The sequence below is a fragment of the Elephas maximus genome, chromosome 5, assembly GCF_024166365.1.
Source record: "Elephas maximus indicus isolate mEleMax1 chromosome 5, mEleMax1 primary haplotype, whole genome shotgun sequence".
In the NCBI taxonomy this organism is placed as follows: domain Eukaryota; kingdom Metazoa; phylum Chordata; class Mammalia; order Proboscidea; family Elephantidae; genus Elephas; species Elephas maximus.
Genome location: NC_064823.1, coordinates 111121595 through 111136425, shown reverse-complemented (window position 1 = coordinate 111136425; position 14831 = coordinate 111121595). Strand labels below are relative to the sequence as shown.

Sequence of the window (14831 nt, the reverse complement as noted above, 5' to 3'; positions counted from 1 at the left end):
CAGAGGAGGGTGGGTGAGGGGAAATTACTCACTAGATAGTAGACAAGTGTCAAGTTTGGTGAAGAAAAGGACAATACACAATATAGGGGGAGTCAACACAACTGGACCAAAGCAAAAGCATAGAAGTTTCCTGGACACATCCAAACACTTTAAGGGAGAGTAGCTGGGCTGGGGCCCAGGGATCATAGTCTTGGGGAACATCTAGGTCAATTGGCATAACAAAGTTTATAAAGAAAATGTTCTACATCCCACTTTGGTGAGTAGTGTCTGGGTCTTAAGAGTCGGAATCGACTCGATGGCACTGGGTTTTCTGGGTCTGGGTCTTAAAAGCCTGACAGCAGCCATCTAAGATACACCTATTGGTCCCATCACACCTGGAGCAAAGGAGAATGAAGAAAACCAAAGACACAGGGAAAATACAAGCCCAAAGACTAAAGGGCCACATGAACCAGAGACTCTACTAGCCTGAGACCAGAGGAGCTAGATGATGCCTGGCTACAACCAATGACCACCCTGACGGGGATCATAACATAGAGTTCCGGACAGAGCAGGAAAAAAATATAGAACGGAACTCAAATTCACGTAAAAAAACCAGACTTATTGGTCTGACAGAGAGTGGAGGAACCCTCGAAACTACGGCCCCTGGATGCTTTGCTAACCCAGAACTGAAACCATTCCCAAAGCCCACTTTTTAGACAAAGATTAGACAGGCCTATAAAACAAAAAATAACACACATGAGGAACGTGCTTCTTAGTTCAATCAAATATACGAGACCAAACAGGCAGCTCTTGTCCAAAAGCAAGACAAGAAGGCAGGAAGGAACAGGAACTGGACAAATGGACACAGTGAACTGGGAGCATGCTTCACGTTGTGAGGATTGCAATCAATGTCACAAAACAATATGTGTATAAATTTTTGAATATGAAATTAACTTGAACTGTAAACTTTCACCTAAAGCACAATAAAAAATTAAAAAAAAAAAAACCCTGTGGAGCACAGTTCTACTCTGACACACATGAGGTCACCCTGAGTTGGACTCCACAGTGACTGTTAGTAATGCACATACCCTGCAACCAAATAGCTCCTCTTTTGGATGTAACCTAAAGAAGCCCTCACCCTTGTGTACAAAATGACATTTACAAGGAAGTTCATTGCAACTCTGTTTATCGATAGCAAAATGGATACAATTATGTATACTCATACAATAAAACATTATAAACAGTTAAAAGAATGTATTTGATTTATATTTAGTTATATGAGTGAATTTTGAAAATATAATGATTAATTTTTTAAACCAACCTACAATCTGATCCCCCTTATGTTGACTAGCAAAAAAAACCAAAACAACACTATAGATTGTTTATGGACATACATATATGATAAAAGTATAAACACATGAACAAAATGGAAACTCATCCTTTTAACTCTGAGTCCCTCTGGGGAGTGGGGAGGACAAACAAGATGAGGAGGTAGGCTTCAGCTGTATCTAATATTTTACTGCTTTAGAAAATGCGATGGCTGCATCTCAAGGTGACCTGGTAGCATGGTGGTTAAAGAGATAGATTGCTAACGGAAAGGTCAGCGGTTTGAAACCGCCAGATGTTCTCCGGGAGAAAGATGTGGCAGTCTGCTTCCATAGAGATTTCCAGCCTTGGAAACCGTACAGATGTGCTGTGAGTTGGAATCGGCTTGATGGCAATGGGTTTGGATTTGGGGAGGGGTTTATTCCTGAACTCAGTAGGGAGATCAGACCCTCGTTTTATTCTGGCGTCCTTTCAGATGTTGAACAGGCTCAGCCCACTGATTTTGGCCATACAACCAGTGACCAACTTGCTTACTGTGGACCTACTCCTGGACTTTCCTTCTCTGGTTCAGCCTACCTGTCACAATATCTTATTTCTCCATGCTGGACTGACTAATATCACTTCACAGATGGTCACCTGCTGTTGCCATCCCAGGCAGACATCACACTCAATTTCCTCTGAGCAAGTGAAGCCAGGCCTGTCCTCCAGTCTCCATCTCTACCACCACCTGAGGCTGGAGGTGTCCTTCATGCTCTACCTGTTTTCCTGCTATTAACTGGGCTTTCCCTGTATCCTGAGCCATTACTGGCATTGGGTTTTTAGTTACGAAACTGATCTTTCTCATGCACATTTTTATATTTCCTCAATATCTGACAGCTATCTCTTACCTAACTTCTAGTTTTGACTCTACACTTACCCTGAGTTAATATTTACCATCAGTTGGAAACTTAAACTATATGCAGTTTGGTTTTGTTTTGACCTAAACGAGCAGTTTTGATCTGACTTTGATATTTTGGCTACTCTGTTCTTCCCTTTGTTTCCAAAGAACAAAGAAAGTACAGCACCCTGTATTTTGATATGTTTGTGTTTTTAATGAGCCTATTTTTTTTTTTTTAAGCTAAACTTATGAGGATACAGTAGATATTTAGCCACCTTTCTTGCAAAGATTATGTGGGCAAAAATACAGACTCTACTGGAAAAGTACACTTTGAAATGAATGAAGGAGTCTCAAAGATTCACAGTTGAAATCATTTCAGGGGAAACACATTTCTGAAATTATGATGAAGTCAATGGAAAATATGGTCTGATATAAATATATCTGATTTACAATTTTTCAGAAAGTGTGTAATCGACAAGAAGTTGAAATAATAATTTAGAACTAAAAAGAACAGGAGGTAATAAACATTTTTGGTTGGTTAAAAATCTTAAAAATGTAGCTTTCTCAGAAATTTTGAATATATTCGTAGATTTAGTCATGAATGAATTGAATTACCTCTTGTCTCAATAGACGTTCTGCCTGATTTCTGGTAATGTTTTTATGGTACCACCTGTAAAAGCAATAAAAAATGAGTTTAAATTTTATATCCCATTTTTTTTTTTTCAGAAAAAAAGATTACTTCATTTCCTTCATTTCTACCCCAGAACCGATTTTAGAAAATTGAATATTTTTTATTCAGATAAACAGTAATGTGTTATCATGTGTCAATTATTTTATTTAATACAGTTTCATTAGTTTCAAACGAATATCGAGTTTGTTCTTTTACATCTCATTTCAACTTTCTGACATACACTTAGTGTATAATTTTCTTTTTTATTGTGCTTTAGATGAAAGTTTACAGCTCAAGTGAATTTCTCATACAAAAACTTGTACACATATTGAACCTAGTTGTAATCCCTATAATGTGACAGCATACTCCACCTTTCCGCCCCAGGTTTCCTGCGTCCATTCAACCAGCTCTTATCCCTTTCTGCCTTTTCATCCCACCTCCACACAGAAGCTGCCCATTTAGTCTTGTGCATCTCCTTGAACTAACAAGCGCACTCTTCATGAGTATTATTTTATGTTTTATAAACCCGTTACCATTGCTGCTGGGTTGATTCCGACTCATAGCGGCCCTGTAGGACAGAGTAAAACTGCCCCGTAGGGTTTCCAAGGAGCACCTGGTGGATTCGAACTGCCGACCTTTTGGCTAGCAGCCAAGCTCTTAACCACTGTACCACCAGGGTTTCCATTTATGTTTTATAGTCCAGTCTAATCTTTGAAGAGTTGGCTTCAGGAATGGTTGTAGCTCTAGATTAAGGGTCCAGGGGCCATGTCTTCTGGGGTTCCTCTAATCTTAGTCAGACCATTAAGTCCAGTCTTATTACGTGAATTTGAGTTCTGCACCACACTTTTCTCCTGCTCAGTCAGGGACTCTGTTGTATTCCCTTTCAGGGCAGTCATTGGCGGTAGCTGGTCACCACTTAGTTCTTCTTGTCTCATACTGATAGAGTCTCTGGCTTATGTGGCCCTTTAGTATATGATTTTGAATGATTTAATATCCTGTAAATTTCCATGAAAGTTATGTGGTTAAGAAATCATCATCTTTAGCAAATACTTGACTCAGCTTTGGCAGATAAACTAAAAAATACCCATTTCTCTCTTTTTTCCTTCTCAGGAACTTCTATTTGTTTGCTTGTATATGTACTATGTTATGCTTTGGATGTTAAAAGCTTGACTGCTAACCAAAAGGTCTGCAGTTTGAACCTACCAGCTGCTCCTTGGAAACTTGTGAGGCAGTTCTACTCTGTCCTATAGGGTTGCTATGAGTCAGAATCTACTCAACAGCAAGGATTTTTTTGTTTTTTTATGTTATACTTTACAAAAGTAAGACACACTGTAAGTCATTTGACCCTCCTAAGTATGTTAACTCATACTATGAGTTCGAATCCACCAGTTGCTCCTTGGAAACCCTGTGGGCCCGTTCTACTCTGGCCACTAGGGTTGCTATGAGTCAGCATAGGCTGGACAGCAACGGGTTTTGGGTTTTTTTGGCCTTCAGTGGCGGAAAGTTACCACTATATTAGAATGGCCAGCTATTAAAATACTAATACCCTCAAATTTAAAATGAACCTTAAAATAGATGACCACAGAGAATAGGGAATGTTTAAGTAGATGAAATTTGGTGATTCCAGACAAAGGAATTTGACTACTCATCACTAGTGGAAACAAAAGCAACTGTAATGTTAAGCTGCGAGCATCATTCAGTCCGTTTATGTGAATATTCACATTGGCAGAGAGAATTTCAAGATGTCTGAGCTCTCTTCTAGAAAAGAAAAAATCTTTTCAAATAAATGAGAAATTGTTAAAAATACAGGTAACCAGCTTAAAGGGGCTTCCACAAGCTAAGTTGTGAAAATTTTGATATTAAAAGGAGAAAAATGATTATAGCTAAAACTAAGAGTACACAATACTCAAAAAGGGAAGAGTTAACATATATTGTAGTTTTTTTATTATTTATTTATTGTGCCTGTTATCATCCTGGTGTTTTGTTGCTTTGTATTCTTCTTTTTTTTTTTTAGTTGTAGAGAAGTTGACCCTGACTCATGGTGACGTCAAGTCTGTCAGAGTAAAACTGTGCTCCATAGGGTTTCCAGTGGCTGATTTTCTCAGAAGTAGATTGCCAGGACTTTCTTCTGAGGCCCCCCTGGGCAGACTCAAACCTTTTGGTTAGCGGCAGAGCACATTAACTGTTTGCACTACCCAGGGACTCCTCATTTATTACATGTAAGTAAAAACGTTAGTTTTATTAAAATATAAATTAAAAATCTGTTTATGGGTAGATATCATTAGAATGACCTCAAATTAGTAGCCAGTGAGCCAGATGTAACAATGTATCAAATTCAGGATCCAATGGGATGGCCATTAAAATAATGCAGAATTCCATCAGACTGGCAAGAGATTGGATGAATTCAATTTAGGGGAGGTTGGGGGCATGATATTTCAGAATTTCATCTGTTTAAATTAGTTGGTAAAAGTTAGAAGTGTTTAAAAATAGATAAGACTGTAATTTTTATATCTGCTGCTGTTGTTGGATGCCATTGAGTCAATTCCAACTCACAGCAACCTCCATTTTTATACCTAAACAAAACTAATATCACATGAAGGATGTGGCACACAGGAATTGGAGGAGGGGGACATATATATATATTTATATATATACATACATACACACATACATACATATATATCCATTATGTCCAGCTGTGGTTAAGTAGAAATATCTTGTATATATCCAAGCCTCGGGTCCCATGTCTCAATCTCAGATTTCTTATCAATAAGTAACAGTATTATGGCGTTAAACGTTTAACCTAGAAACCCCATTAGATCTGAGAAGGTAAATCTGCTTCCCTTAGTAACTTTCTAATCCCTGAGAAAAGTAAGGATTCAGTGCAGATATAATGAAATAAATCACATTCATACTTCTGTAACATTCAGGATAACCAATGTGGTTGGTATTTAAAATATCTATAATTTTAAGAAAATCTGGCACATTCGATTTTTTACTTCTGACTTAAAATGCATAATTGATTTTAAACTGATTTGAAGTTGCAGAGAATTTGAGTAATTTTTAAAATAAAATTGGAACATCTAAGAGAATTCATCTTACCACATATATATTTAATTGCATAGATTTCCAGGGTTACTTAGTTACTTAGGAAAGGCTTGTTACAACTGTAAATCTGCCCTGTCAGTCATTCAAACTACTTAAAAAGGAATTTCGAGTTTATTCGACTTACTAGTGCAAGTTAAAAATGGTTCAGGAAGTTTAATTAACTGAGCTTATAAATTAGGACTGATTATTTAACAACTTTTACTATGCTATATCGTCACTATGAGTCAGAATCAACTTGACAGCAGTGGGTTTTTTTTTGTTTTGTTTTGTTTATGCCGAGGTTCAATTAAGGTGACTGTTACTTTAATAGATGTATGAGTAGTATATCAAGATTTGCAAGTTGAATTTGAAGGCTTAATGAAATGGAGGCCAGGTTTTTACATCTCAATGTTGATAATTTAGATAGTAATTTAAAATCATAGTGGCCATAAATATTTCTGTATCCAAAGGTTCCCCTGAGACACCAGAAGCCCACACTGACACAGTATTCCTTCCCCTACTTCCCCACTGGCTCCCTCCTACCGTGTTCAGCCCTCAAGTCACTTCCTCAGAAAGGTCTTCACCAGCCCACCATCCCTCATCTAAGTTGCCTTCCCTTCCCCAGGAATCAGAATTAACTTGACAGCAACTGGTTTGTCTCCTCCCCCCACCCACCAACTTGTTTTCTTCTGCAGTATTCCATACATTTTTTTCATAACACCATGATTTAGAATTTATGAATTTGGGGTTGCTCAAATGTCTGTTTTCCCATGAAACTATAAGTTCTATGAAAGCAGGAACTCCTTCTGCTACATTGTAAGTGCATAATAAATATAGATTTAAAACGTAAAGTTATTTGGGGAGCTGAAGTAACTATGGGATGTAATATATTGGTACTACTAGGCAAGGTGGACTTAACTCTAAATGCCTTTCCCATCAGTTTCACAGATCAAGAAAATAATAATAATCTCTAGAATTTATTGAGCATTTAGTATGTACTAGGAGCCCTGGTGACAGAGTGGTTAAGAGCTTGGCTGCTAACCAAAAGATGGGCAGTTTAAATCCACCAGCCGCTCCTTGGAAACCCTAACAACAGCGACAACAATATGAAATAGGTATTATTGTCTCCATTTTTTCAGATAATTCAGAGGTTACTAGCATTAGGAAACTTTGCTTGGAGCCACAGAGCTAGTCAGTGATGGCACCAAGATTTGAACTCAGGTCTCCCTGATTGCTAAGCCCATGCTACAGTATTTAACATAGAGCAGTAATTTCTGTAGTGTCATTAGGACAGTGGCTGGCACATAAACAGTGAAAAAAAAATTTTTTTTAAATGTTAGTGATTAATAAGGATAAAAAAAAAGTTATTATATTTTAATAAACCTCTTTTAAAAAACTAAATAGCAATAAAACTAAAACATCAGTCTTCCTGTAAATGGAGTCATTGAGGAGGATGACTTCTAAAAAGATGCATAAATCAAGGTCTGAGGAAATGAGATGGCTATTCTAAGCCCAGAGTACTTAAATTCAAAATGATTCAATATCAACAGTATGAACGAATCGTTATTGCCAGAGTCCAAGGCTAATCTAAATTAATAATGAAAGGGAAGAAAGTAACATTGATGGTTAGTATGTGTCCCTTTACTAATCATCAGGCATTGTTAGGTATTTTCATATATGTCACCTTTAATCTCCTGGAAAATCTACACTGTGGTAATGATATGGAAAAAAATCTTATTTTTCTAATTTTTTGTAGCAGTATATTTCCGTATAAAACTTGCCTTGATCTGGCCTTCCAGGAGACCTATTTTTGTTGGGCAACGTCAGCTGGGGGTAGAAGTAAGACACCCACGAGACATGCTTAAGAGTAGGATAGTTGTGGATTTGATTCCTAAAGAAAGATGGGTTCAGCTACCTGAGAGCTTTGTCTTACTGAGTGAAGACTGAAATCTTGGGACAGAGCTAAATGACTGATGTCAGCAAAGGCGACATGACAGACCGAGGGAGGGAGGGGAGAAGAGAGAGGGACCCTGTGATGAAGCTCAGGAGAGAGAACAAAAATATCTAATGGAGAAGTCTGATAAAGTTATGTAGATATGTCATGAGCATATGGTCATCTCCTTTTCCCTTCCAAAAAAGACGACATGATTCACCAAAGCTTTTGGAATTTGGTTTGTTTGGAGAGAGAGATGTGCTGAGTCCAGTTTCCGGATGAGCTTAAATAAGTAGCCAAGGGAACTCCATCTCATTCAGTTTGTAGTTACTGGCTGGTTCTCTAGGAAGTGCCTGTTTTATGCCTCAACACACGTTATCTACCACCACCTACTGGAAGCATATGCTAATTGCAAAACAAGTATCTAAGGTGGGTGGGGTGGGTAGGAGGGGAGCCACTCACATGCTCACATTAAAAAAAAAAAAAAAAAAAAACACGTTGCTGTCAAGGTGATTGAGTCACAGTGATCCTATAGTAGAGAGTAGAACTGCCCCATAGGGTCTCAAAGGAGTTGCTGGTGGATTCCAGCTGCCAACCTTTCGGTTAGCAAACAAGCTCTTAACCACTGCACCCCCAGGTCGCCACATGCTCACATAAAACAAAACCAAACCCAGTACCGTGGACTCGATTCCGACTCATAGCGACCCTAGAGGACAGAGTAGAACTGCCCCATACAGTTTCCAAGAAGCGCCTGGCGGATTGGAACTGCCGACCCTTTGCTTAGCAGCCGTAGCACTTAACCACTGTGCCACCAGGGTTTCCTCATGTAGCAAACCTAAATTTATAAAAGACATAGGACCAGTCCTAACTCTGCCACTCCTCACCTGTAAATTAATCTCTCAATCTTTGCTTCTCATTTTCAGAATAAGGGGCTAAGTGATAGCTAAAATCTCGTCCATCTTCTAAATCACAAAAACAGATTTCTAAGCAGAACTCCAGTGAACGCGCCAAAGGTTCTGTCAAATACACAGCATTAGCCTAGTTCTCATCTCGAGCTATTTTTAAAACATGTCGAAACATGGGCCAAAATATACTGACGTGTACATATTCAGTCTAATTTACCACTCATTGAAAACTTAATTCTAGTGTTTAAATAGTTAATTTTCCATTTAGGACACAGAGCAAAACAAATGCCAGATGAGCGTTTGGTTTCACTGTGCCTCTGTTAAAACAAAAGCAAAAAAAGTGGCCATACAAAACAAAACAAAAATAAATTTAAGAAAAAGAAGTTTCTGAATCAACCGTGATAAGGATCAAAGCTCTCTTTATTGCTAAAGCTGTCAAATGTGTTACTTTCTTTTCCTTTTATGAACCCCAAACGGTATCTATACTTATAGCTGCCAAAATGTGCTTGATTTCAATAGGCGAACCACAGGGCATGTTTTCAAGGAGACTTACTCATATAATTCTAAATTGGTTAGTTTGTTTTCAGTCACGTAGTTGCTTGGGATTAAGCCTTCGTTCCTACAATAAAAGACACAAAACAAAAATCAAAATGCTTGGCATATTTGTGGCATTATCATGGCAACAAGCCATGTTTTAAAACTCAAGGATGTAGAGGGAAATCAAATTCATTTTACTAACAAAATTGTTTAAAGAAGAAAAAAGGTTTTATATTTCCATATTCAACAAAAATCTCTGTATGCTAAGATCCCGACTTATAATGTGAGTAGTTTAAGATGTTTTATGGCCCAAAATTTTTTCAAAGAGAAAACCAAAAAACAAAAACAAACAAGTTGCCATCAAGTCGATTCTGACTCATAGTGACCGTACAGGACAGAGTAGAAATGCCCCATAGGGTTTCCAAGGAGTGGCTGGTGGATTCAAACTGCTGACCTTTTGGTTAGCAGCTGATCTCTTCACCCCTGTGCCACCAGGGCTCCTCAAAGAAGAAAAGAGGTACTTGAATGATCTTTGGGATGTTACAGTAACTAGTTTAAAAGCACAGCCTATTGCAAATATATCGACTTCATTCTTTTTAATTACTGCAGAGTAAAATTTATTCCATGATATAGATACTCCATAAATTATTTAGCCATGCCCCTATTACAAAATATGCTCTAAAGAAGCCCTTTTACCAGTTGTTGTTGACTCAACTCATAGAAACCCTGAAACATGACTTTTTGTGCACAAAAATGAGTATTTCTCTAAAGTAGATACCAAGCAGTGAAATTGCTAGGTCATCAGATACACACATCTTTCAGTAAAAAAAAAAAAAAAAAAAAAGATACAGCAAATTGCCCTCAAAGGAAGATATGCCAATTTATACACCATTCAGAGGTAGGGCTTCTCTTTCCCTATATCCTCACAAACATTTGAAATTATGAAAAGATCACCAACACATATTGTTGAGAGATAGAAGCAAAGTAAAGAAAAATGCTTGAAGTGTGACACAATACTGTTGTTCTTGTGTGCCCTCCTGTCAACTCTGATTCATAGAGACCCTACAGGGCAGAGTAGAACTGCCCCATAGGGTTTCCTGGGCTGTAATCTACATGGGAGCAGACTGCCACATCTTTCTTCAGAAGAGTGGCTGGTGGGTTTGAACCGTCCGCCTTTCGGTTAGCAGGTGAGCATTCAACCGTCGCACCACCAAGGCTCCTTGATAAAATACAGGTAGTCTCCAACTTACAAAGTGTTCGAGTTGCAATGAGCAGCACTTATGACCATCTACTTTGTTTTGCTTTGTTCTTTGGTACATCTGGGTATTGTTAGCAATATGTACTATATACAATGTTGTAGGGTGTAATTGTAATTTGCTGATGTTATCACTTTCAGATGTTCAAAGATCAGATTTATAAAGACACTGATAATAAAAGGCGATAATAATGAAAACTAAAAAAAAAAGAAAGGTGTTCAATTTAATGTCAGAACGGACTTACGACGTAGTTGTCAGAAAGGAATCCCATTATAAGTTGGAGACTACTTGTACTTAGTTAAATCTGCAAACAGTATCACACATTTTCATACGCGTATGTAAGTGCATTGAAAACGATCTTGAAAGGTTCTCACTAAGTGGATAATGGTGCCTCTTTTGGAGAAGAAACTTGGGTTTGGAGATAGTGGCAAAGCAGAATTCTGGCATTTCTTATAATGTTTGCATGTATTATAAAAAAACTATATTCACTTATTAACTGTGAAATTAAAATTTAGTACAGTTTTTTTTTTTTTAAGTTCCGAGGATGCCAATAGGGCACCTGCAGGTGTGGCTAACTGCACAGTACTAAACCTAGTAATGCCTCTTTTCCCACTGCAAAATCTCCATCACGTGTTCAGCCTAAACTAAATGTTTCTGTTGTTGTTAGCTGTCGTCAAGTCGGCACCCAACTCGTAACAACCTCGTACACAGAGATTGGACTGTTGTGCTCCGTGGGGTTTTCACTGGCTGATTTTTTGGAATTAGATCACCAGGCCTGTCTTCCTAGTCCATTTTAGTCTGGAAGTTCTGCTGAAACCTGTTCAGCATCATAGCAACACACAAGCCTCCACTGACAGACTAGTAGTGGCTGCGCTTGAGGTGCCTTGGCTGGGAATCAAACACAGATCCCCCACATGGAAGGCGAGAATTCTACCACTGGACCACCATTGCCCCGAACAAACTAAATGTTAAGGAGAACCAAATGACCAGAGAAATATAACTGAAGAAAGTGGTATGTGATTCAGATACCTTATTTCAGATAAGGGAACCCTGGTGGCCTAGTGGTTAAGTGATACGACTGCTCACCAAGAGGTTGGCAGTTCAAATCTGCCAGGTGCTCCTTGGAAACTTTAACCTGCAGTTCTACTCTGTCCTATAGGGTCGCTATGAGTTGGAATTGACTCAATGGCAGTGGGTGTGGTTTGGGTTTATTTCAGATAAACAACAACCAACTTTTTAGTCTATGTCCCATGGAATATTTTTTTCTTTTTCTCAGTGTATATATGCATAGACAATTAGAAATAATTCAAACTTAACTGAATGTCCTGCATTCTTATTTGCTAAATTTGGCAAACCTAATCTAATTGTATTACTATGGCCAGTAAATATCGCTGGCAGCTAATCCCCAATACAATCACTTTTGCAAATATCAGAAATCAATCCCAGCATTCTCTCCCAGGGAGGCAGGATGCTCCTCAGAATTCTTCTCACCCCGGGATTCCAGTCAGGCACAAATAATCTATCACAATTGACATGACGAAAGCTACTTGCATGCCAAAGTCTTTTTTTCTTTCCAATTTAATTCAGTAACTACCACAATGTTTGCCTCCAAAATTGGTTGTCATAAAAATATAAAAATAAATAAGAGACTCTTTCTGCTCTTACCCTAGATCTGAACAGAAGCAGTCAGACAAATTCCCAGATAAAATATAAATCAGAACAAGAACCTATTCCCATTTTACAAATAGACCAACAAAAACTTAGGGAGGATAGTGACTTGCCCAAGAACACACAATAGTAAGTGGCAGAATCTGGATGCGAAGCCAGGTACATGTGGTTCTGGGGCTCTGCCAGAAATCACTGTGCTGTACCACTCTGTGGTACTGATGGGGGTGTATAGGGGCAGGTTCTATTTCATGCAGAGGGAAGAGTTATAAACCTGAAGAATATGAGACAATAAACACTCCTCCCAATGCCTAGAAGTCTTTAGAGGGTAAAATAGCAGGAATTTGATCAGGACTAAACCACCAGTCTTACCCCAAACGGTCTCTTGCCTTCCACCAGTGAGGGGTATACTTCTCCAGTACCAAATATTCTTCCGTTCTTTTTAATGCTAAATCACAGGGCTCTCTGGGCAGAAAGTCATAAAGAGCCTTGACCTGGATCATCTCTTCAGCACCCTCAGGGATGGGGAGGGGAGGCAGTGGCTTGCGTTTTGATGGCTTCACATGGCCCCTGTTGGACTGTAAAAACCAAGGAGTTGTTTTACTGTTATTTCAGTAATTTTTACCAAAAAAGAATAGAGGCGTAGCATATTTGCCAGTGGTCCTACTTCTCCCCTCCAACTGCACCAAGGAAGAAGCGAGGGCGGGATAAATGTAGGAAGTGAATAACTATAAAATGACTTTTAGATCCAGCAACACACTGTGATGGTTTTATTTTCTGTGTCAACTTGACCAGGCTTTGGTTCCCAGTGGTTTGGCCAAACACTAGACTAGTTGCTGTTCCACAATGTAATCTAATGTACTGCAGTCGATCAATCAGTTGAAAAGGGAGTTTCCTTAGGGGTTCTACCTTCAGACTCTAAATGTGTATTTTGGCAGAACTGGTTCTCTTTCTCTCTACTCTGCACCCTTTCCTTCGCCTGACCTTTGGATCTTGGGATACAAGCTTGGGACATACACTCATCATTTGTAAACTTTTGAGATCACAAGTTCTCTTGCCAGCATCGCATTGGATCTTTTCATGTCACAATTCTTTTTTTTTTTTTTTTCTCATGTCAAAATTCTTAGAAGGTGATTTACTCCTTTATGGTTTTGCTTTGTTTCAAGGATTTTTCTCTCTTGGAAGAAGAAAAACTGCCCACCCCTTTCATCTGCTATAAGCTTGTATTTGGGTTTACCGTGCTTCCTAAGAACACGATTTCTCCCAACATGGAAGTGAAACTCATGCTGACCTGAAACTGTCAGTAACTAGAATACATTTTTCCCTACTCATTTCCAGTTTCAAGCTCTGCCTTTAAGTATAGCAGAGTAGGCTATTTTAACTGGTCTTTTTTTTTTTTTTTTACTTTCACTTTCTTCTAGGTCATTCACTCACTGAATATTTACTGAGCACTTATTATGTGCCAAGTGCATGCTAGGATCTGGACATCGCAGCAAACAGTTCCTCAGGGAGCATCAACCATAAAAGACAACCTCTCCCTGACCCTTTTCCCCCATCAAAGCCATACTCACTTGCTTCTTACTTGATGATTCGCAGGGCCGTGGCCTGTGACATGGAGGGTATTTTTCCGAAAGTTCTTCATCTTTGCTCAGGCTTATTTGTGTTCTCACTTGTCTGACATTGAAAAGCAATCATGTCACAAATGAATATTTTTTATTCAACTTATCTATAAACCTACTCAATTATCACAAAAGTAGCAAAAAAAAAATCTGTGTCTCTTTCTAACTACATTTTTTTTAATGCTATTTTATTGTGTTTTCAGTGAAGGTTTACACTGTAGTTTAAGTTTCCATTCAAAAATCACTACACAAATTGTTCAGTGACATTGGTTATATTCTTCACAATGTGTGGTCATTCTCATTATTTCCATTCTGGCTGTTCTGTTTCCATTAAAGTAGTTTCCCTGCCCTCTTACATTACCATTTTTATTTTAAAGTACTTGTTGACATTTTGGTCCAACTACATTTTTATTTAGAAGGCTTCCCAACTCTGTCTCTTTTGGCAAGTTACCAGCTCTCAGAACTTCAGTTTCCCTGTCTGGGAGCTAAAGGTGCTAAGAGTACATAAGATTGTTAAGAAATAAAATCAAGAAAATATATGCCACATGCCTGGTACAGAGTCTGGTACATATTAGGGACATAAAATTATAATCATAATGATGAAAAACTTAGTTACTCTGTGTTAGGTACCATGTTTATCATTTTACCTGTGTCACTTCATTTAGGTGCTTGGCTGCTAACCTGAAGGTTGGCATTCGAACTCACCAGCCATTCCACGGGAGAAAGATGTGACAATCTGCTTCCACAAAAATTACAGCCTTGAAAATCCTATGGGGTAGTTCTACTCTGTCTTATAGGTTCACTATGAGTCAGAACCTACTCAATGGCAATGGGTTTTGTTTGGTTGGTTTACTGTTACAAATGAGGAGGTATTGGTGGTTCAGTGATAGAATTTGAGCCTTCCATGTGGGAGACATGGGTTCAATTCCCAGCCAGTGCACATCATGCACAGCCACTACCCATCTCTCAGAGGAGGC

General features: G+C 38.5%; 1 protein-coding gene across 3 annotated transcripts in view; it reads right to left on the bottom strand.

The window, feature by feature from the left end:
- The window catches only part of TXK (TXK tyrosine kinase), an 81698-nt gene that overhangs the window by 48647 nt on the left and 18220 nt on the right, over positions 1-14831 (bottom strand). For all 3 annotated transcript variants that reach the window (XM_049886306.1, XM_049886309.1, XM_049886307.1), the window contains 4 exons: positions 13807-13909; positions 12608-12813; positions 9331-9396; positions 2798-2852 (listed from right to left, as the gene is read on the bottom strand). In XM_049886306.1, coding sequence (XP_049742263.1) covers positions 2798-2852; positions 9331-9396; positions 12608-12813; positions 13807-13909 — 430 coding nt within the window. The remainder of the gene's footprint in view (positions 1-2797; positions 2853-9330; positions 9397-12607; positions 12814-13806; positions 13910-14831) is intronic.